This window comes from Hippocampus comes, unplaced genomic scaffold (genome assembly GCF_001891065.2).
Source record: "Hippocampus comes isolate QL1 unplaced genomic scaffold, H_comes_QL1_v1.1 scaffold68, whole genome shotgun sequence".
NCBI classification, from domain to species: Eukaryota; Metazoa; Chordata; class Actinopteri; order Syngnathiformes; family Syngnathidae; genus Hippocampus; species Hippocampus comes.
Genome location: NW_017805625.1, coordinates 2,196,884 through 2,221,011, shown reverse-complemented (window position 1 = coordinate 2,221,011; position 24,128 = coordinate 2,196,884). Strand labels below are relative to the sequence as shown.

The 24,128-nt window shown below is 42.1% G+C and overlaps 2 protein-coding genes across 4 annotated transcripts; one reads left to right on the top strand and one right to left on the bottom strand.

The window, feature by feature from the left end:
- The first annotated feature begins 853 nt into the window (after positions 1-853).
- vstm2lb (V-set and transmembrane domain containing 2 like b) lies at positions 854-13,152 on the top strand. 2 transcript variants are annotated; one of them, XM_019880804.1, is made up of 4 exons: positions 854-1,323; positions 9,942-10,108; positions 11,536-11,580; positions 12,269-13,152. In XM_019880804.1, the coding sequence occupies exons 1-4, from the start codon at positions 1,218-1,220 to the stop codon at positions 12,512-12,514; spliced, it is 564 nt and encodes a 187-aa protein (XP_019736363.1). In that variant the 5' UTR covers positions 854-1,217; the 3' UTR covers positions 12,515-13,152. The 2 variants fall into 2 exon arrangements, with proteins under 2 accessions (XP_019736363.1, XP_019736362.1); XM_019880803.1 differs by lacking the exon at positions 854-1,323 and adding an exon at positions 2,876-3,244.
- Positions 13,153-13,493: 341 nt separating this feature from the next.
- Positions 13,494-22,790, bottom strand: tgm2b (transglutaminase 2b). Of its 2 annotated transcripts, none has more exons than XM_019880797.1 (13): positions 22,679-22,790; positions 19,946-20,125; positions 18,818-19,036; positions 18,518-18,636; positions 18,000-18,128; positions 17,752-17,929; positions 17,484-17,616; positions 16,766-16,872; positions 16,427-16,666; positions 16,069-16,344; positions 15,684-15,844; positions 15,462-15,598; positions 13,494-14,204 (listed from the first exon to the last, which is right to left on the bottom strand). In XM_019880797.1, the coding sequence occupies exons 1-13, from the start codon at positions 22,686-22,688 to the stop codon at positions 14,054-14,056; spliced, it is 2,040 nt and encodes a 679-aa protein (XP_019736356.1). In that variant the 5' UTR covers positions 22,689-22,790; the 3' UTR covers positions 13,494-14,053. The 2 variants fall into 2 exon arrangements, with proteins under 2 accessions (XP_019736356.1, XP_019736357.1); XM_019880798.1 differs by lacking the exon at positions 22,679-22,790 and adding an exon at positions 21,505-21,565.
- Between the last annotated feature and the right edge of the window lie 1,338 nt (positions 22,791-24,128).

Below are 24,128 nucleotides of genomic sequence, written 5' to 3'. Positions count from 1 at the left end.
TGGACAACCCTGCAGTATTTCAGATAAGGTACACAAAAGTGAATAAAGTGTTCATCTCTAAATAAGCACAAAGTGACAAAATAGAAACAGTTCGGCTTTATCCTTTAGCCATCATGTTCTCGTGTGATGTCCAACCGGCAAGGTCACATTTGCTACTATTTCAGCATTCATTTTCACCTTGAGCTCACCTGGTATGAGCAATGGAATGTCTCACATGAACCTCAAGCAAACCATTTTCTGGTGATGACATCACAAGACGACAGCAGGTGTTTGCATCTAATTACACCCACGGTCTGAGAAAAACAAACTGATTAATGGCCACATGTTCCTATGCCTCGGGTTATTTCTGGCATGTACTTTTTAATGTTTGTTTTTAATTGTCGTACTTTGCTCTGTGCTCTGCAACACACGACTTTTTTCACCATAAATGAGGTCAATGATGATACTTCAACTTTTGTCCATGATCAATACAAATAACCTCAAATCACCTTCCTTTAAATGTACACAGCCAGGCAACACAAATGAGTGCACAGTTGTATCCACAGAAGCTTCCAACGGATTTATTTACATCTTTAAGACCTCACCAAATGTAAAATGCTGTAAACTTAATGGTCAATAAGATTTCTGCTGATGTGTCTATTTAGTGCACTACATTTACATTTTTTCCTTTAGTTAACAAGTATGGTGGCCTTGACTGGTCAAAAGCAGTGTACTATTTTAAAACTTTTTGATTTGCTTGCAGGTTTTTCGTCGGCGGGCCAATTTGTGTAACTCACATTTGTGAGATGCTGTGTGATGTATAGTATATTTGCTTTATTGACAGACTCAAACAACATATCTCACCATTCACCTTCCAGGGGGGAAAAAATAGTTTTTAATTCTCTTTTTGTTACTAAGCAACTTTAAGTATACAGTCCTCGGTGTCTGGAGTTTGATAATTGAAGGAATCAACCATTTACAAGGAATGCTTTGAGATTCCTCCGCGTAATTGACCGTCACTGATAGCCGCTTCACTGGTCCTCCTCTGTGCGTCTCCTTCCGCCCACTGCCTCATCACGTCGACTGGCTGAGCAGCAGAATAGTGCCGCAGCGTGTGGCTCATCTCCACAACTGTTCAGTTTCATGCCCGTGACGATTGTTACGCTGCGCAGCATCTCTCCCGATGCCCACCACCTGATGTGAAATTTCCTTTGCACTCGGCGACATATTTGGAAACAATGAGAGGCATCGTGGGGTTAGTGCACTACGTGGGACTTTACGTTCAACTTAACGCGGCGTTCTCGAAAGAACACGGCGAGCTGGATAATCATTTTTCTGGAAATGGTAAGTTTTGAATTCTTTATTAGGTTTGCATGTAAAATATGCACTGTGCACTGAGAGTAACATTGTTTGGCTGTGATGATTTTGATTTGGTTCGCATTTTCGGTCATCATATTTGAAATTAAATTTAGTGATATTTATTCACCATTAATAATTGAAATGATCCAGTTTTCCAAGTTGATGAGTGGTGGCGAATCTTTGGTCTGTGGGCCTTATAAAAAAACCAACTGCTTTTGAACTAGTGCGCCACGATTCTACAAATCGACAAATTACACAAAAGGTGACAATTTGTTGGTTAAAAAACATTTATCATTATTTAGTTTGGCTCTAGCGGAACTTTATAAAAATTGAAATAATGTTTTGACAGGAAAAACATTCCCCAAATTAAGATTGAATCTGATGGCAAAGAAACTGACAGAAAGATTATGTGTGCTGACTTTGGCTGCAATCCAATGATATCAATTGACGTCAAAAAATAAAAAACACAAAAATGACAAGATGATTGTAACCCAGAGATAAAAGTATTATTAAATCAAAACAATCTTAAATCATTCACTCACGGTGAGGCAGCATCAGGTGCTTACAATTTGATATGAGTAGCCATTGTTTTTTTTTCTTTTATGTCGGAATAGGCAAAAATGTACGCGGAGGAGGTGCGTCGGTGCAGAAAGAGAGAGAGAGAGAGAGAGAGACAACACTTAATGGAGCAGACACACAAGAACATTTTGCTTTTTCCTCCACAGACTTCTGGGATGAAAGGGTTTTCTATGTTGGCTCCAATTTAGTTTCTGAATATGAGGCTACAGCACATGGAAAGCGCAATCTTGATACTTTGAATGTCTCACATGAACCTCAAGCAAACCATTTTCTGGTGATGACATCACAAGACGACAGCAGGTGTTTGCATCTAATTACACCCACGGTCTGAGAAAAACAAACTGATTAATGGCCACATGTTCCTATGCCTCGGGTTATTTCTGGCATGTACTTTTTAATGTTTGTTTTTAATTGTCGTACTTTGCTCTGTGCTCTGCAACACACGACTTTTTTCACCATAAATGAGGTCAATGATGATACTTCAACTTTTGTCCATGATCAATACAAATATCCTCAAATCACCTTCCTTTTAACGTACACAGCCAGGCAACACAAATGAGAGCACAGTTGTATCCACAGAAGCTTCCAACGGATTTATTTACATCTTTAAGACCTCACCAAATGTAAAATGCTGTAAACTTAATGGTCAATAAGATTTCTGCTGATGTGTCTATTTAGTGCACTACATTTACATTTTTTCCTTTAGTTAACAAGTATGGTGGCCTTGACTGGTCAAAAGCAGTGTACCATTTTAAAACTTTTTGATTTGCTTGCTTCGTTTGTGAGATGATGTGTGACGTATATTTTATTTGCTTTATTGACAGACTCAAACAAAATATTCCACTATTCACCTTGCAGGGGGACAAAAGTCTTAGTTTTTAATTCTCTTTTTGTTACTAAGCAACTTTTAGTGTACAGTCCTAGGTGTCTGGAATTTGATAATTGAAGGAATCAACCATTTACAAGGAATGCTTTGAGATTCCTCCGCGTAATTGACCGTCACTGATAGCCGCTTCACTGGTCCTCCTCTGTGCGTCTCCTTCCGCCCACTGCCTCATCACGTCGACTGGCTGAGCAGCAGAATAGTGCCGCAGCGTGTGGCTCATCTCCACAACTGTTCAGTTTCATGCCCGTGACGATTGTTACGCTGCGCAGCATCTCTCCCGATGCCCACCACCTGATGTGAAATTTCCTTTGCACTCGGCGACATATTTGGAAACAATGAGAGGCATCGTGGGGTTAGTGCACTACGTGGGACTTTACGTTCAACTTAACGCGGCGTTCTCGAAAGAACACGGCGAGCTGGATAATCATTTTTCTGGAAATGGTAAGTTTTGAATTCTTTATTAGGTTTGCATGTAAAATATGCACTGTGCACTGAGAGTAACATTGTTTGGCTGTGATGATTTTGATTTGGTTCGCATTTTCGGTCATCATATTTGAAATTAAATTTAGTGATATTTATTCACCATTAATAATTGAAATGATCCAGTTTTCCAAGTTGATGAGTGGTGGCGAATCTTTGGTCTGTGGGCCTTATAAAAAAACCAACTGCTTTTGAACTAGTGCGCCACGATTCTACAAATCGACAAATTACACAAAAGGTGACAATTTGTTGGTTAAAAAACATTTATCATTATTTAGTTTGGCTCTAGCGGAACTTTATAAAAATTGAAATAATGTTTTGACAGGAAAAACATTCCCCAAATTAAGATTGAATCTGATGGCAAAGAAACTGACAGAAAGATTATGTGTGCTGACTTTGGCTGCAATCCAATGATATCAATTGACGTCAAAAAATAAAAAACACAAAAATGACAAGATGATTGTAACCCAGAGATAAAAGTATTATTAAATCAAAACAATCTTAAATCATTCACTCACGGTGAGGCAGCATCAGGTGCTTACAATTTGATATGAGTAGCCATTGTTTTTTTTTCTTTTATGTCGGAATAGGCAAAAATGTTATTTCAAAAATATAAATCCATCCCTCTCATCCTTACAATTTGATATGAGTAGCCATTGTTTTTTTTTTCTTTTATGTCGGAATGAGCAAAAGTGTTATTTCAAAAATATAAATCCATCCCTCTCATTGCCACCAATGTTGGCTCATACATTACGTTCAGATTGACGCTTTTATCAACAAAATAATGTTGTCGTGAGAGAAAGTTCCCTGTGAGAGATGTGCAACAAAAATGTAAAATATTAGGCTCGAACAATTTTAATTGTTAAAATGACTCATTGTGTATGTTGTCTTACTATTACCTTTTATAACCACTTTCACTTTCCTGCTAATGTAAGCCCAGTCACTATTAATGAATTCCAGAAGCATTGGCTCCAAACAGATGAACTGTGGTGCAGGTTAGAAAATCAATTAGACACATTTATTCCATTAGGAGTTCATTATAATTGCCTATAATCGTTGTGTTCTCACTCATGTGGGCTTTCAAACTGGCCATGAAATGAGAGTGGCGGGGGTGGAGGGGAGTTATGACCACAAGCTGCTCTTTTGGATTCAAATTTCCTCTGCTGATTTTGAAAAAATAAAAGGACTTTCGAGAAGAAAAAAAAAACATCCAAAAGTCATTTTTATAGTTTCTTTTTTTGCAGGAGGGCGGCATAAATCACCAAAGCGGTGGAGCTTTCATGCAGAGACTGAAAGTGCTGCTCTCTGGAACGCTTGTTAGATGCGGGCCAGACCCATTTGTTTCAGATAAATGCATCTGGCTGAGGACCGTTCAGCTCGCGCAGCCCAGTTTCCACTTGAGTCCAAGTGGAAATCAAATTGCCTCCCAACACGAAACTTATCGGTGCTCTGTGAAGATTAATCAGCGGGATGAGTTGGTCAGTATCGGCAGCAGGCTGTACAAAGAAGAGGACGTGGTGGTTTGCTCAAACGCAATGTAACGTTAGTCTTGGTCTCAGATTCTGTTCCTTGTCGTTTGCTCTCGGAGTGGAGGTCATAATGCAGAGTTGGTCGTCTTTGGCGGCATTCATCCTGTTATCCCACGAACACGGTGTGGGGGAGTCTGACGCTTCATTTGTGCCTGCAATCGTCTGTCAGGCTTCACCACAGTGTCATCCGAATTAAGTGCTCTTGCATTTAATGGCACGATCAAATGAGACTGAGCAAATGGAACAAACGGATGCATCAGCAGATCTGCCTTTGGATTTGTCATTTTTAGGTGACATTATCAGTTGAAGAAAGAATCCACATTTGCGAGATAGCCCTTCAACGCGAAAGAGCCCACATTTGGTAGTTGATAAAATTAGCCGGGTTTGAACTGGACATCTGAGGCATAAATATGAACTTGAGTGACTTGAACCCTCTAATACAAAACATAACCAAACCGGAATTCAAAGCCTTGCCACTGAAGAGACTGGAGCCTTAAGCCATCGCTTTGGACCGCTCGGCCAAGCTACCTTGATTTCTTGTAATGTACAAAGGGGGGGCGGGGAGGTCATGTCAATTTTGTTTACATGCAAGTCGGTTATAACAAAGCCACAGCTAAAGTCAAACTGTCCATATTTGAAGTAGACACCGGAGAGCATCTCGTTCAGTGCTGCACCCCAATCCATAGCGAGCATCTCTTGATGGCCGTGCGCAACCCGCAACAGAGCGTGACGTTACTATTTATCTCTTGGGGGTTCAACCTGGTTGTCAACAAGACATGTTAATACATGCTCTCGCACAACACGCAGAAGCCGAAAGAGCCGGCGGTTGTTCCGTCCCCAGGGCGATGAAGGATTCATCCCGCGGGTCTGAATGATCTGCGGCAACGGGCAGACAGCTGCTCCCCTCCTTAGTTCATCGTTTTTACCTTCCACCCGGAATGGAGGCTGAAGGGCTCACGGCATCCACTTATTTCCCAGAGGAGCTCGCTGGCTGTTTATCCTGCCGCTGAATCGGAACCTCATGCAACTTTATTGACTTTGTGGCAAATTCCCAAATGACTTATTTTTTTGTTGATCATGGTGGAATGTTGTGTTCGCCCCTCATGGCACAAGGGGCTGCGGGCAATCTTAGTACAGGATCCTCCTGTCACTATAACTAAGAGTGATAAAAGGTTTTCATTAGGAGCTGCACTGTGTGCATCCTGGCAACAGTTATACACCTTCCAAAACATGGATTCTTAGTAGCGTCGGGTGAACATGTTCAAAGGGTTTTAGATTATTCATTCACCAATAACTTAATCTTTACTTGCACATGTACAGAATTAAAACTTAAAAAAAAAAAGAGAGATAAACGTCTGCGCTACGTCTCTTTATTCCACAAGCTTTGTTCAACTTTCACTTCAGCCTGCCCTCATTATTAAAACCATTCATCAAATTAGGGAAATAACGACTCCCAGAGGGATTCTGTTCACGGGTTATTTGCGCTCACCTTGGTGAAAGTTACAGTGGGAGCTCATGCCCGTGTCTTCACACAGTCCGTTCTTTAAAATTTTCTTTGACTTCTAGTTCTTCGCCGCTCTGGCCCACAGGCGTGACAGAAACGGAGCCATTGCGCTAATGATCCTTATTTTACTAGCTGGGTGCACCTTTTGTGCATGACAAATGTTGTCATTTCACGTCAAGATGCATTTGTACAATTATTCCAGCAAACAGCTCCTGTTTTCAGATGACTTTTGAAGGCAGACGCCGAAGAACGGACTCGGGTTTCTTTTAAGATGAAGACGAAATTGATGAACGCTTTTAATTCAACCAGCAACAATGATTTGCAGTGCGGTTATTTTCACCTTCCCTGATTTTCGCACGGCAGTGTCTCTGATCATTACAGCTAAGAAATACAGACCAATCACATCTCCGACACTCATAAACTCAGCCAGGCAAGGGTGAGGCAGGCAAGCCATCCGGAGAGACAAAAGACTCAATGTTGTGCTTTCGGAAAAGAAAAATGGGTTCAAGTTACACTGAAAAAATTCAATACTGGAACAACTCAAAATAACTGAAGTAATCCTCAATGAATATTCATGTTTATAATGGAACATGCTCGGTCCAAATGTATTTAAAGCAGGGATTGGCAACTGGTGGCCCATGGGCCTCCCCCCATTTTTTTTTTTTCTTTTTCAACTAACTTGAGAAAATTCTTCAAAAGGCACAGAGTAGCCCTCGCTCATGCACCGTTGCTTCGTCCCGGGTTATCATGATAACAAAAGCCCTATTAAGCATTTGACAGACACCCCCACCCGGCCCCCAAATCGAACGATTTCAGCCTGAGTGTGACAAGTGAATATTAGGTTTGCTGTAATCGTTAATCCCGTGTGCAATTTCCGTCTGTCTGGTGTAAACAGTGTGAAAAAACAGATGTAAGAAGACACAAAACACTTCTTGTCCATGCTGATCCATTGCTCTCTAATAAAGTCATGAAAAAGCTGAAAGGGCCAAGAGGAATAATTGTTGGCTTGACCCCCCCACATTGCCACTCACGCTTGATTTATCCAACTCATTTTGCCTCTGACTTGAAGAGAAAAATGTTTGATTTTGAGTTATCCCCCTCGGGCTTCAGTCGTGTGTGTGTGTGTGTGTGTGTGTGTGTGTGTGTTCATCTGTGTATACATTTATTCTAGAGCTTTCCTCTGCTTCTTTCATTTTTAATGAGTCTTCGGTGGCCAACAAGCAGCCTCTTTGCTGGTCCTTGCGGTCTCTTCTCTCCCTTTCTCCTTCTCTATCTCTTTCTCGGAGTTCAATATGCAGTGGAGTGAAAAATGCCACCGAGTAACACTTTAAAAATGCATGTTGTGGACGTTTTGAAACAAGCAATCCCCGCCTCTGCTAGAAGTGGCTTCTGGCAACTAAAATACTGTATCTGCTTAAAAGGTCAGTTCAGCAAGCCTCTGTGGCAGCTTTATAGTGGCTGACACATTTTTAGGAGCGACATGCAAGACAGTGTTCAATTTGAATTACTGTGTGTTGTTCCATTGACTTTAACTTGCTTGTGTGTGATCATCCAGTCATTTTTACAGATGCTTTTAAAGTCTGGAAACAGTTGTCACCAATGTCAAGAAGTGAGCTCTAAGATTGCAAGAATTCACACTGGTAGAAAAGGTTTCGAAGCAGCTGTGTTGTTCATCAAGCTCTGATGTATTCTTCCACATCAGAGGCAGGCATCCGCTCCACTTCGGGAAGCGAAGTGAAAGATTTCATGATGGTGGTAACAGAGGGAAGACAGACAGAGAGACGATTTGATGATTAGATTGCAGCAAGCGCCGACCCGATTGAAACCTAATCACACTGCAATCATGACGCTGTTGTCTGTCGACAGATTGATTGATTCTATGTGGGACGGAAGGTGTATACCAAATGTACCTGCCAACGTTCGTCTGCTTTAAATGGCACAGCCAAAGGCAGATAGGGGACAGTCTAAAATGTTTAACCTATGTGTAACAAAATAACATACTTATACTGACCGTTACCTTTGACCTCAGGAGCAGCGTAGCAAACATAGCTAAATTTTTGATAGGTATTTTTATCATATCGTTTTGATTTGTAATTGATTGTTCATTCCAAAATCTTAAAACCAATAACACACCATACATCATGCTGCAATGTAAAAACTGTGGTTAACAGTGCCTTGCTTACAATGCTAATGCTGGCTTAATATTGCTAGCGCTGCTCATTTGATGAAGTCGGATATGCGTTCTCTGTGAGTGTTCATGAATAATGGATCAACTGGAACAGAGATTGTTAGCTCCAAAAGCTTGTCTTGCTCAAGAGCTGAAGCTGTTAAAGATGTCAATGTGAGGGCTGACGCCTCATTGTCATCCATTTGCACTTCCTATCGGTCTCATGAGCAGTTCTCACAATCGCTAGCTAGAATCTAGCTAGCAAGCCATCTATCTAGCTAGCGAGCCATCTAGCTAGCGAGCGAGCTAGCCATCCATCTGCCTGTCTGCCTGCCTAGTATATAACGTATCATATCAGTCATGATCATTTCAGCACCTTTCCCATTTTTGTATAGTTTCTTAATTCTCAAATCTTTTCTGTTGTTCTGATAAATATCTGAGCACCATCACCGTCCTTACTATAGAGCACTATGAAGTTGTCTGTAATAGATCATTGGTTGTCCTGGCAATGACAGAGAAGCTTTTCTCCTTATTCCAAACCAGCGTACTGTAAAATTGGTTGAGGAAAATCCCCAAAGTGTGTCTTGTCTATCTACAAACGAATGGCACTGGTACCAACAAAAATCTTGCACAGAGGGCGGGCGGGCGCGCACGCGCGCGCGCGCGTGTGTGTGTGTGTGTGTGTGTGTGTGTGTGTGTGTGTGTGTGTGTGTGTGTGTGTGTGTGCGCGCGCGAGCGCGTGTGTCCATTCTTCCACGCCATGTAGTCTCACAGGGCCTAAAAGTAGAGAAAGTAATTTCAGTCCACTCAACACCAACAGAGCAACAAACAAGTCTGCAGTTAAATGCTTGCAAAAAGCAATTAAGCCACGGGAGTTAAAGTTATTGTTAACTGTGATTAATGCAGAAAAAGTCACTGAAGGAGCACGAAACAAAACAGGAATCACTCTTATTTCTGTGTATAGTTGATTCTTTTCGGCGTCACAGTGGGAAGCAGACACGTGGACCAAAATCAGCGCCGTTTGTGTGGGACTTCTTCCAGCTATCTTAACTCTTTGTAACACACTCACGTCAGTTCACCTCTACCGCCTCACCTCTCCTGACAAATGAGGCCACTGACAGGCCGTGAGTTGCAGTGCATCAAGGACGTGACTCTACAGGGTCGGGGAGTTCAAAATGATACCAAATCCCCTGTCGGGGGCTTTTCCATTCTTGGACTTGCTTTTGGAATTTGTGTGCATCCCCAGGATAACACTGTCACGATGCTGAATGTCAAGTACAGATACTGTATTATGAGATCTTTGCACTCAGGAGTTGTTGTACTTGTGCATATCAAGAGCGCTAGAACTTTCATACTAAGAGGGAAAATGCAAAGGCAAAACCGCACTGCTCGGCAGAATGATCCCTTCTCTCCAAATTATTTTATTATTGACGGTCATTCTTTCAATGGCTCTGCCAGCTCTATTCACAGAGGTGCCCCACGACATGACAACACAGAGCGGTGAGGATGTTGAGATGGCGTGCTCCTTCCGCGGCGCAGGTTCGCCTTCCTCCCTGGAGATCCAGTGGTGGTACACCAAAGACCACAGAACCGGGCCCAAGACGCCTGCGCAGATCACAAACGATGTAAGCACTGTTTTTTGTTGTTGGAATCAAACTGATCCAGTACTGTAAATGTCGACACAAAATTAAAATTAAAACTCTCTCAGTCAATCACAAAAGAGGATCTCGTTTGTAAATAAGCGTAAATGGGCCGCTGCCCTGCAGATAACACACAGCTCACTTTCATGGTGAGCAATGTTGTACCAAGCAGCCCAGACAGATTGTTGTTGCCACACCCACGCATCTATTCCCAATTCAGTGGTCATCTTAATGATTCTTATGACCTGAACTAGATTTCTAGATCATCCTCTTTTTTTAGCCTTTCAGTGGCAAGTGGACCATGTAATGTGTGCTCATTTTTCGGTGAGGGCCAATCAGTGGTGCACGTTTCCAATTTTAACACTAACAAAGGTACCGAAGTTGTTTTGTGGGGCAGTAAAAAGGAGATAGAAGAACAGAGGGCCATAAAATGATTTCCATCGTCAGAAGAACACCTCGCGGGTCCACTTCACCAAGCATAATTAGCTTTGCTTTGTTAGAGAGTTTTGGAGCGAACCGATCCTGATTGAATGTTGGATTTTAAGATCGGTATGTGCATCTAGAGTACGGTAAGTATTATTTTTATCTTACATAGAGACTTTGATTGGGACTAGGGTCTTGGACTAAGCCTAAAGCTTACCGTGTGACAATCCTACATGATCGACCATTAGTCCCCCAAGCACAGAAAGGAGTGGATAATTCCTAATTGGCTGTTGCCAGCACTGGAGGAACAGGTTGACTCCCTCCCAAGATGGGGCAACTTAACACTCTCCTGCGGCGCCTCCTGACATTGTAATTGGCACTGAAAAATCAATCGATTTGGAAAACATCTATGCCATGCATAATTCATACCGATGCCCGAAAGAAATGCATCAATTGCACGCACATATTTTGCGGAGCTCAGAAATGGGTGGCTGTGGAGGAAGACTTGCGCAGTATCGGAATGCATTTGAGAGTAGAAAAAAAAATCATACATACAGATCAGCGAGCAGAAAAAAAAGATTGAAGGAAAATAACAATCTGAAGAATAGTGATAGGAATTCCGGCTCTTCTGAGCCAAACGGCTCTTCAGACGATTAAATTAGTTTGTGACCAGAAATTATGTCAAATTATGCAAACAAATGTTAAAAAAAAAAAAAAAGTGCAATGCTGTTGTGTTTATGATAATAATATTCCTTAATTTATTCACTCTACATAGTGCAAACAAGTATTAAATACAAAAAAAACTGTTTGAACTTTTACTTTAAGCGTTTATCTTTTTCTTATAAACTCAAGTTGAAATGTATCCATATTTTATTTCTTTTCACTCATTTTTCCTAACTTTTACTCACCAGTGTGTCTGCATTGTCTCGACTAGTGACAAACCCCATACACATGAATGGCAGAACTGACTAGCAATTTTTTTTGTGCAGGTTGCTCCTCTTGAGGAGAAGTTGAAAGATGCCACTAAAATCAGTGTAAGTACAAAGTCGTGTTTCCACCAAGCCTTTCCGTTGACCTTCACACATTTGGAATAACAATCCCTCCCCAACCCAGAAAAAACTTTTTTGCATATTTGATCAAACTTATGAAATCAGTAATGACCTGTGAAATCATAAGCCCTCTCTAGCCCCTTCTTGTACCTCCAATTTGATTTGCTGGAAACCACTGCGCCTGAGGAAAAACAACCAGTCAGAGACAGCAGGCGTGACTGATGAGCTGGTCTGCAATTTGCAATCATACCCGCGCTGTCCTCCGCTGTGCGTGTGGCTTTATTTTCAAGCAAAAAAATCCGTCATAAGTGGGTAAAATACTGTGGCAACATCACACTTTGACACAAATATCAAGTCATTTCATAATGCATTGACCTTAATTCTTAAAACATATCAATAACGGAGATACCTGGGGAAAAAAAACAAGATCGCTCGATCGACTGTTTTTTTTTTTTTTTTTCCACACTGATGGTTTAAGAGCTGTTCAGTTATTTATAACCGAGATGAGAATTTCCTTGACGGTTAATGTGCAAAATGTTTTGGCTTCAATGTCAGTGTCATATTGAGCCAAATCATGCTTCCTGAGGGCATGTCGTGATTTTTACGCTACACTCCATTCCGCCTTATTTGCTTCCATTTAACAAATAAAACCATAAGTCGGTGTGCCTCTCAGGTGGTGAAAGTGGCCGGCAGCAACATTTCACACAAGCTGCGCCTGTCCAGCGTCAAGCCGTCGGACGAGGGCACCTACGAGTGTCGCGTCATCGACTTCAGCGGCTCTGTGGCCCAGCGCCATCACGTTCGGGCTTACCTGCACGTGGAGCCAACTCAAGGCTCCGACGTCCGGGTCCACGGATCACGGCAGCGGTCAGACCAGTGGAGCAGCCAGCACAGGAGAGAGGAAGATGTTCATGACTGAGCAGGTGGAAGCTGATCATCATCATCATCGATCGTCATCATCACTGCCGTGTGATGCAAGTGTTCTCAACTGGTCTCTTTGTATGCCACCGTTTGTTTGTATACTAGATCACAGTGATGCAAGATTCCAGGAAAGACATTTTTATTGGCGCTGCGGGTCATGCATTTGCTTTGCTTTAAATGTATGAATGTAGTTTTCAGGTGTAGAACCTGTGCAGCCATTTTTTTTTGTGAACAGGTGATCATGAACGTGACATGTTTTTGCAAGCTGGAGTACCCTGAGGAAAAAAAAAATTAGCAAGCACAGGGCAAATATGCAAACTGCACACTGATAAGATGGACATCTGAACTGCAAGAAAACGTAATATTGTATATCATAAAATTTAAAAACATTCCTTTCATTAAGTCCGTGTCATTATTGATTTTTGAAAAATGGATGTCCCCCCCCCCCACACAATTTTAAAATGGCTCATATCTCTAAAAGGCTGCAAGGCTTTTTTGTTTGTTTTTTTTGGTTTTTTTTTTAAACGTTAGCCGTTTAGTTCAGTATGTTTTTTTTCAGTTGCTTTCATCAAGATATCTGTCTCGTAATTCATTTTGTCCACCGCAAAACAGTAAAACAGTTTGTGTCAACCCTCACGACTATTTTGTTATGCGTGCCTTTCAACAGACGTCCTACACGTAATCATATTGACTTTTTTTTTTTCCAGAAATTAAATCTCCTTAGGCTACGATCGCTCCCAAAGCCTTATTTTCAACACGTTTAAAATAATAATTGCGGGTTGTGGGCAGTAGAGGGCAGTGCTGTCACATAACAATGGAGCTGCCAAAGTAAAAAAAAAAAAAAAAATGGTCAGTTGGAATTCAAACTATATCTTCGTTTATGATATCATAACACTTTGTGCCTTTTTGTGTGCTTGCAGAACGCCCCCACAAATGGTAAAATGTGATGGAAACCATAGAACCAGAAATGAGTCATGTAACATTGGAAAGAGTCTGTTTGCACATTTAATTACATATACAGTACACAAATGGATTATATGTAGCAAATGCTAATGTAAAATGACATCCCACGCCAGACGACAGCGCTTTTGCCAGTTTGAGCCAGGAACAAATTCATTCACTTTGTTTTGACATTTGAACATCAGTCAGTTGAAGTCACAGAATGACTTGTCTTCTTTGTAGATTGCACTCTATCATAATTTATTCTTGGTTGCTTTAAATTGTTTGTGCAAAGGGGAAAAAAATACCGAAAGGCAATTTTAACTCGTGCAATGGCACTTTTAAAAACATCATGCCACATCAGTCTTCAAATTAGCATTTTAAAGAAACGCATGTTTAAAAATGATATGCCGTTTTTATGTACAAAAATATTGTGTAATTGAGTGAAACAATTCTTCGGTCACATTACACATTTTGTCTCTGAAAAAAAAAAAAGATCGGGCGATATATTTTACATGCAATGCAAAATAAAGGTAGATGGCGAAGGCTTCCTTTTCCTTTTGTCTCCCCAAGAGGAAGTGTTGTTAGTACAGCCCGATCACTTCCCAATGATGACATTTTTGTAGCCTTTGACGTGACACAACTTGCTGCTGTCAAAATCGACCACCAGCTTTCTCAGTCCACTGTGGGTGGGCGTGAAGTACATTTTCACCTTGGCGTCTTCTCCAGGTCCCACTGCAGAGCGTAGCCTGCGGGCCAAAGTAAATATTAGTGCCAAGCAATCTCACCGGCCTCTGATAAACTAAATATTTACGTGACGAATCACCATTCATAGTCTAATCGTGGCAGTTATAGCTTTTTCAACAAACGAGAGAGCATTAATGTTTGAACTGCTCAGACTTTAAGTCGATAAGAGAAAATGTGGACAATTTAACTTTCATCCTCAGCCAGTAAACAAGCAAACGTGTGTTTGCCTCCGGTATTGATTGCGATCAAAGTTAACATTCACCCACCCAGTTTCACAGTGGTGGGAAGCAATGAAGTACAAATACGTTGTCGCTGCTCTGAACGGGGGAGCTCGCCATTTTAAAAAATAAAAACACCTTCCTCAGGTGCAAAGGTTTCTTGTACTGTATATCATTTTTTTTACAGATAGTATTTATCATGTAGTTCTTCTTCTACTGTAACCATTTTTTTCCAGTCGGATGAGGATCTGTACATCTAAGTACAACGTGTGAGTTCTTTTGCCACCTTTGCATTTTCTGTAGTCCTTGTCTGAGACCACAAGCGTCAAACTCAAGGCCCGGGGGCCAGATCTGGCCCGCCACATCATTTTATGCGGCCCGCGAATGCACATCAAACATGTCAACTTCCATGATGCTTGCTAAAATCTTAACCAAAATTTTAAGTTCTCATATGTAATAAATAAGAGCTATATTCTAAGCATTTTTTTGTTGCCAAACTCCGTCATTACAGTCACTTAAACAATAGTTTAATAAACCATTATTATTGACTTTTTTTATGTGGTTTCAGTCATAACGGCCCTGCAAGGGAAACGGGAACTAAAATGTGGCCCAAGACAAAAATGAGTTTGACACCCCTGTCTGAGACTTTCAGAAGTTGTGTTAAAGATGACTATTCGTTTAGAATATTGAATAGGTAAGAATTGAGAATATAGAATATGCCACTTTTGGTCATAAAAAGAATACACCATAGTTAACAGAGGAATCAAAATTTTGATGTACACTTTTGCCACACTCTTGTTTGTTTGTTTTTTTTTTAAGATAAAAGATACCCCGTTTATAAATTAAAAGTTCATTTCACAGAAAATGTGATCAAAGTATGGATCATTTTGGTCTTAATATCGGTGCAGTTTGGCCGACTTGCTGCTTGTGCCTTTTAACTCGAGCACAAAGAAATATATTTAAATGAAAATGACTTGTCCTGTGCAGGTAAGATTCTGATATAAAGCCAGTCAATGACAAAGTGGACACGATCTCTCAGACCTCTCAGAGATGACCCTTCCTCCAGTCAGGTTGGCCCCCTCCATGCTGAAGCAGCAATTCTCCAACGGCTCCGGCAGAGGATTTTTTAGCGTGATCTCAGCCGCTAGTTTGCGATTCTCTTTGGGTTCACCCAGGATCTGAAAAAGCCACCAGTCAAAGAGACCTCCCCGGGACTGCAGTCCAAACGTGCGCTTCGTCACCACTCCAGATCGGAACACTCACTCGGACTTGAATTTCAGGATTGTCCAGCACGATATTTCTCACTGCCAGCGTTGCTTCCCGGGTGGCGTAGTCGAACAGGAGAGCCGCCAAACGGATCATGTTGTCCTCAGTGAGCAGCCCACCGTATTTTGAATAGTTGAGCCTTAGCGGAACCTTCCTGGCTGGAAGAAAATAATGCAGTTAGGGCTAAATTGATAAGTTTGATTGAAACAATTCACTGTCTTGATCATACTGAACAATTTTGAGGATATTTTCATTTTTGTATTTTTCTAGGGCCACTATCAGAATCGTCATCACTTTTCTCTCACGGGTTGAGAACCCGCGCTTTTTTGTGCAGTTATATTTTCAAAACCTTGCTACGATGACCACTGTCAGGTTTGCTCACCTCCTCCAGGTGACAGCTCAACATTGAGCAAATCTTTGAAGCCACAGTTCCCGCCCTGGAAGCCATTGTAGGACACGGCGCAGGACCCAAAGAGCAAGCGGCACTTCTTGTCGCTCGATGAGTTGTTGGTAACCACAGCAAACACCTCAAAGTCGCAACCCTTCTTCATCTCGGGTGACACTTTGATGCTCACGTTCAGGCCTTCGCTCTCCTTCGTCTGCAGGAGCTTGTTTTGGTGGTTGGCCTTCTTGAAGGCCTCGCGCTCCTCATCAGAGCCTGAGCGTATGGAAAATTTTGACAAATTTCATAATGAACGAACGTGACCCTTTACGTCGTGACTTCACGCGTTGCCGCTTACCTTCGGGATGCTTGTAGAGATGAGTGATGTCTTCTCTATAGTCGCTGCCAATGCCTTTGGTGCTGATCTTCTTTCCCACCAATTGGGTCGAGGTAACTTTGGATGTGCTGCCATCTTTTTTCATCATGGTGGTGATGACGTCAGCGTTGACTTCAGCAAAGACAAAGGGGGCGTCATACTTGTACATGAGCTCACCCTCCTTGATGGCCCGGACAGGGATGGGCCCGCAGCAGAACACTCCTGGAAAAAGACAAACATGTGTGTTGAGACTTGTTCCTCGTCCCTCTTTGGAGATACAAAACATTTGATCGATGAAGTCATCAAAAAAGGATCAGTTACCGTCACTTTTTTCTTGAGGAGTGGGGTCGCTGGCTTGCCAGCCATTATAAGCAGAACCAGTTAGGTCGGGTCGGGTCATCCAGCTCTCCACCCAGCAATGGTAGTTCCTGCAGATGCCACCACAATAAGCACAACTCAATACGCAAGATACACGATTCACTGATATCATTGACCTCTGAATCTCTGCTGCCAATGTTGGTTCTATACTTAAAAAACAAATCATGATCATTCTTGACTCACTCTAAACAATACAGACAATTTTAAACATGGATTTTGAACATCATTTTCTTGGAATGTGGGTAGAAGAGTATTATAGATCGAGAATATTCACAAAATACACACAAAGCACATACAGAATAACAACAGCTTCACACAGGAACACCAGAGACACGATTTGAACCCCTGGCCTTGTGAGGCAGATGTGCGAACTACTTGCTCACTGTACAGGTTCCTCCCATGTTGGAGGGGAAAAAAAATCAAACGATTTTTTTCTGGAAAAATATACCTCAATGTAAAAGCATCACATATAACTCCGACACACACAACATTCTAAAAAAAAAAAAACGACAAAACATTACTTGTGATAGTATCACACATATTGTTCTGCCACCGTCACGTCTGTGTTAGATGTTAGTTTTGCTTTATCTTAGTTTCACTGCACAGGGGTTAAAAAAAAAAGTATTTCAAATGCTGCACTTTACAATTTTAAAACGGATACCAGATCATTTCTTTGGATCGAACGAGTTCTCCATTTTCGTTGACGTAGCGCTCAATCGTCAGGTTTCTGTTGACGTCATGGGCTGAGTAGTAGTTGGTGACAACTCTGCAGGGGATGCCGAGAGCTCTGGAAACTACGTGACACAATACGGAACCGCGTGAACACAAAAACGTACAGTGCATCATCATATCTCACATCCGCTTCTGCATGGTGCCGATCGAAGGCAAAATGTATGTTTCATAGAGATAGTGACGTTGAACTATCTTACTTGAGCAGGCAACAGCGGCGAACACCCAGCACTGTCCGAAACGAACAGGCTGACAAGCTTGTGTTTGCCAGTTACGCAGAATCTCCACACTGCCCTTCCAGAACATGGGGCTCACTCCTCCGTCAAAGTCATTTGTCCAGTTTCCCAGCAAAACTCCTTTGTCATCATTACAATTCACCTGCAAGGCAAAAACGAGGAATGAAAACAAATTTTGATAATTAAAACAAACATAAGAAGAAGAACCTCACCATGGCACTGACAACTCTGGACACATAGATGGGATTCCTCCTGCCCGAACAGTCTTTGCCTGGATTCCGCAGGCATTTGGGATTCATATCCAGAATCCTCAAACACACATCCAGGATTCCACTTTCAAACTGTGCATTGAAAAAAAAAAAAAGAAAATGTTATCGACACCCTTCTTCTGAAGAACAACATATGTTCGATAAATTATTTTGGAAACCATTGAACAGGTGCTGATGAAGCACATAAAGCTTCACTAATCACATAAGCCATGTGCCGGTGATGCCAAGAGCGGAATTAGACTGGAAACAATAACACCCCTCTTCTGCCTGCTGTCAGATTCATTAGCATTGATTAAATAATGGTCGGCTCTGCGGTTATGTAACGCTGCACATTCCTCTGGATCTTGCAGGCATTATTTTGAAGTTTTAAAAAACGTGCACGACGCCGCAGTTCTTTGAAGAACAAACAAGACGATGCACGTGTGAGGTAAGTCTGGCGACTTGAGTGTTGGTATTGGTACCTGGCCAAAGTTCCACGGAGTTGCTATTGGATGGTTGACATCGCCTTGAAAGATGATGCCATCCTGGGACAAGACATATTCTTCCAAACTCTCCTTATTGTCCAGATATACGGCATCTCCTGTTGCCAAGAGACACCACCAAACAAACTGGTCACAATCAAATAAACAAAACACAACAAATACATCCATAGCTCTATCTAATGTATCTGTATCTCTGTCTGTTTACCAGACATGAACAATAAATTCATTGTCATGCTTAAATGGCAGGATAAGAAGCAGCGGGAGGTTCCGTTTACCCACCTGAGCACCAGGGGTTAAACAGCAGGATGAACTCAATGCGCGCAGAGCGTCCCATGGTCAGGATGTAACGTCCGATGGGTGCATCGGGGGCGGCGCAGAGGGACAGCGCCACGGTGTCTCCGGGGGGGCTGACGACCGCCGCGCTCCAGCGAGAAGTGTCAATGTTGGCAGACAGGCCGAAGGAGGCCCTGGTGCCATATTGTTCAGAAGGTTGAGGACCTGGTGTAGTCATTATGGTTAGAGGAGTGAAACATTTGAGTATGGCCAACGATCCTCGAGGGAGCTCTTTCAAACCCGCCCAAACTTTAAATCTCTTAATGTGCACAAACAGTGAAATGGGACATAATTAGGAGTCCAAGGATTTGGAATTCATGTGCCCTTAAATGGTCAATGTTTTTGGATTTGCTGTTCTGGTAGATTACATAAGCCTCAGTCTGGTCATGCTAAATTCCTTCACATCTTTCACTGCCCACTAAACCAAATGTCTCACGGCATAAAGGCTCCTCTTTGAACCTGTGAAAATACGCTTAACTTGATAATGGGAGACGCTGTTATCAGTTTATACACACATCTCCTGTTGGCAAGCGCCGCTTCCTGATGATTTGTTGGCAAGCGGCGTTATCACCGTCGGCGTGAGACATTGGCTAAATGTTAGATGACAAGGAGATGAGTTGATGAATGAAAATACGTTGCCGCATTTGGAGAAAAGAAAACACGACGGCATAAATAACAGCCGGCTACGGCTTCACTAAATGAGTAGAAAACAAAAAGAGCCGGTTTCCTTTTTCTCATCCATCAACATCACATCTCATTTCCTCTTTTCCAAGCGTCAAGTGACAATAGGCTGCGTCAGCACGAAACGGGTCGGTGATGCAGTGGGTGTGTCCAGAATTCCATTGACATCCTAACAGGATGCACCCACAATAGGTCACTTTGCACCTTTGAAACCTGGCGCATATTCCAGACAGAAGCTTTTTTGTTGTTGTTGTTGTTATTGGAGACAAATGTGAAACATTGACTAAATAGTTACTTGCTGGGGGAAAAAAAAAAAAAAAAACTTCCACAAAGATTCCAGCTTGAGTTTTTCTCGCTGATTCTAATTCAGAAAGGTGTCAAGCGAAGCGTCACCTGTCTCGGCAATGCACTCCAGAGAGCTGAGTCCTGGCTGGTAGCTTCCTGAGCGAAGATATAAGCTGATGTTGAACGGCTGGCCCCTCCTCACAATTAGGCGGTCCACGCCATTGAGGTCAGTGTAATGGTCTGTGTTGTTGAAGTCACACTCCAAGTCCCAGCGATCAATGTCCAGAGCTTAATAAGACAGGGAACATTTCCAACACAATTGGCAAAGGCATTGCGCAATGTCTGACATTCCACTAAATTCAAGATGGATCTGCACGGTGGTTGACTGGTTATCACGTCCGTCTCACAGTGCGGAGGGGCAGTGTTCGATTCCGGGCTTTGGCCTTTGTGTGTGGAGTTTGCATGTTCTCCCCGTGCCGGCATGAGTTTTCTCCGGTTTCCTCCCACATTCCACAAACATGCACGGCAGGTTAATGGAACACTCGAAGTCAACGTTTGGGAACTCCGGTTCCTTGAGAGCCATATCCTGACTATTTTGCATGTGGCATAAGCACATAAGAAATGTAAATGCCTCATTTCTTTATTGTCACATTTTCAGTTGGTAGTCTTTCTTTTTTTTCTTTTTCGTGTGACCTTTCGCATTACAAGTACATATTGCAGTGAAGAGTGGAAGGTGTGCGTTAGGTTCGTTTCGGGACTTTCCAAAGCTTCTCATCACTTGTTTTATGATGACAACGGTGCACTGCAGGACTCCTTCACAAATGAAGGTGGAGAACATTTGCTTCCATTACACTCATAGACACACACACACATATATATATCTGCACACACACATGCACACACACACACACACACACACACACACCGTAGAGCCGCTCCTTCTCTCCAGGGTGAGCCGTGACTCAAACGATCCCACCCTCTGATTTCCTGTTCAAACAATTTGCATTTATTGCTTTCGTTGTTGGTCTCCTGCCAAAACAGGCCACTTCCTAACATGTCCAAAGGTTAACAACCCCCCGCGTCAGTTTTGTCTTAGTGGCTGCACACAAACACGAGGTTGCGATATTATGGTCAGGTGAGAGACCAAAGTAAACACAGACGAAGCCTCGAAGACTTCCTGCTGTTTTATGTGAAGCCCACAGGGATGCAGTCTGAGCACTGCCCAATTACACGCTGCGGTTTTACTGACTTTGGTTTGTGCTTTCATTGAGCAGATGTCAGTTCAGCGATTGGAGCAAATTCCCCGTAAGATGCCAACATGACGTCGCCGGGGAGAAACGAGGCTCAGCTTTGCTGTTTGGCCTTAGCGCAGCTTTGGCTCGTTTCAATTCAGTTGTTGCGTGCAAATATCGTCAGGAAGCAAAGTTGAGATATTGTTGCGCTGGTGTTAGTGAATTCAGAAACAATCTGCAAATAAAAGTCATGAAGCAATTCATCCAACAAATCCCTTTTTATACATTCTTTTGATGAGAGCCACCTTCAATTGCACTCACACATGAGAGGCCAATTTTAAGATGATATTAACTGGAGCCAAGTTTAAATATATCTAATCTACTTGCACGTGTACAAAATCCAACAGCGCAAAGGCATAATCCACTCCCACTCACTGGCTATCATCTACCCACTACACACCAAGTGGAACTTCAATAAGAGCAGCTGAGACCAGGCCAGAGTTTACCTTATAAGGCAAAAAAAACAATAATCATGTAGCTGCATGTAGCTTTTCGGTGAAAACATGAATTGAACTGTGGGAATTGTACATTGAAAAAAAAAAAAAAAGCGTGTGAGACATTTTATTTGGATGCTTTTTGCAGCAATCCCGGAGCTGGAAAGCAGATGAGACAGTTCTAAAAACAGAAGTGTAACATGGAAACATGTTGTTTGAAAATGTGACGCGATTGAAAAGCTGGGTGGAATTAAAAAAAAAAACAAATCCTAATATCCTTTGTAAAACTTTGAATATGCAAAATTGGGTGGTTATGCAGGAATCCTGTTGATCATTTGAGCTGTATCCACACTTTTTAAATAATATGACTTTATTCTCATCTATACCATTATGGAATTTCTATTCTAATATTCCAATTTAATCTCATGACAACCCCCCCCCAAAGATCTGATTTTCTTCACGATATGATTATTTTTTCATACTATAACTTTATTTATACCTCATTTGGATTTTAATCGCAATGTTATGACGTGTTGCTGGCGTCCAGTTGACAACTCGCTTTCATTTTAAACACAAGAAGCTAAAGATAGTTTGTGGCATGCTAGTAATTGTCCACATTGACAATAAAGGTCAACGGCCAATTTCAGTGATTCCTCCAGGGAGGTGTTGGAATTCCTCCCAGGGGGTGGAGGGGTGGGGAGGGGATGCTTTGCTGGGTAGGGGAAAGCGGCTAAGTCCCAGCTGCTTGGATTCTATTCTAAGTGCTCGAGTTTCGGAAGGTTCAAATAGCTGGGTGATTTATTATTCTTATTTTTAACGTGTGTACTGTACATGCTTCGAGGAATGTTAGCTGTATGCAGGACATGCAGACAAAGTGACAGCATCCCAAAAGTTTAAGTAACGAAAGAAATAAAAACAACAGCGGTGTTAATTAATGGTCAACATCAATGTATCATCCTTGTCATTAAGTGCTTCAATAATTAGATTGAGACTAATATTAAACAACAGAGGGAAATTTTGCATAAAATGAAGAGACAAGAAGAATAAATGACTTTTCATGATGAATGAATGAAGACTCAAGTACTAATAAACAAATTGGTCTGGCTTTGCCTTACCTTGAGCCATGTCTGTGTTTTGGAGAAGGAATGTCACACGTGGAACACCTTAATGGAAATAAAGTGTGCATTTGCTCTGATCTGCATGTTATTTGTACTCTCCCCCCTCCCCGTGCCAGTGTGCTGTGTGGGCGTGACGCGACCCTCCCCTCAAAAAGACATGAGAGGGGTAGGAAAGCCATTCCCACCGAGTCAATTCACAGTTGGGTTACAGTGGAACTTCCCTGCACTGAAGAAGTGCGCTTCTATTGCGTTTTGTCGGTCGCTGCACAGTGGCCACATAAGGCAGACTTGTTTGGGATGATTCAACGATGACGTCATGACGCCTTTTAAGAAGTAACTAACGGGAGGGTAAATTACTGGCAGTCGCAGACGACACAGTGGCTTACTTAATACTCAAGTGAATGATGGCCTTCTTTCCACCTTTTAACTGCAATGTGAACATTACTCAGCTATTCATTTGCACAGCGCTGCTCGAATGGACACCATTGAACAGGGATTGCACGACGCCGGGGTTAGCCCCATCAGAAATCTCCATAGCCCCAGTCAGGCCCCTCCAGCCATTTATTTGATATTCTTGAATATATTTGGCATTACTGTATTTTCTCAGCTTCATATGTATCAGTCAGCCTTCAGCAATGGGATAGACGCCATTTTGTGAGTACAAGCTGTGTTGGACCATATGATCACTCTATATACAGGGAGAAAAAATGGAAGAAGCTAAAATGGCTTCAACTCCTCTGAGAAGACTTATTATGAAAGCGTCATTTCCGCATTTTACGGAATGGAAGCGTGTTAACTTCCCATCAGCGATAACATCAAATGCTTTAAAAGCTACTCGCAATCAGCTGAAATGACGTCCCGATGGACAATTACTGCTGAAAAAATATGGATGGAATCACTGAAATTGAACTTCACGCCGATCAAAGATGTTGAAAGTTTAATCATAGGCTCCAAGCTTGAATGTCTGATGACACTCATTCCTGTGAATAGTTTTATGCTCATTTTCGTTTTCTGGGTAAGAAGAAGATTTGGAAATCCGTAGGTGAGTGTTCTTCATGCTCCCCGAATGCCGATTTGTGTCAAAGATGTTGAAAGTTTAATCATCAGGCTCCAAGCTTGAATGTCTGATGACACTTATTCCCGTGAATAGTTTTATGCTCATTTCCGTTTTTCTGGGTAAGAAGAAGATTTGGAAATCCGTTGTTCAGAGGATGTGGCGAGCCAGATCAGAGTTTGACACCTGAGCCTCTGCACTCACCAGAAACACATAAAAGACCAAAATATATGTTTAATCTGAAACGACTGAAGTAGAGATGTTTTATGAATGAGATAAAAGTAAACCACCGTTGCCGTGCCATATCGTGCTCACACCAAGACACGACTGAACGTTCATGATGCACTTTCATCGTAACTCTTTAGAGAAAATGAGATACGTGCGGCTTTATGC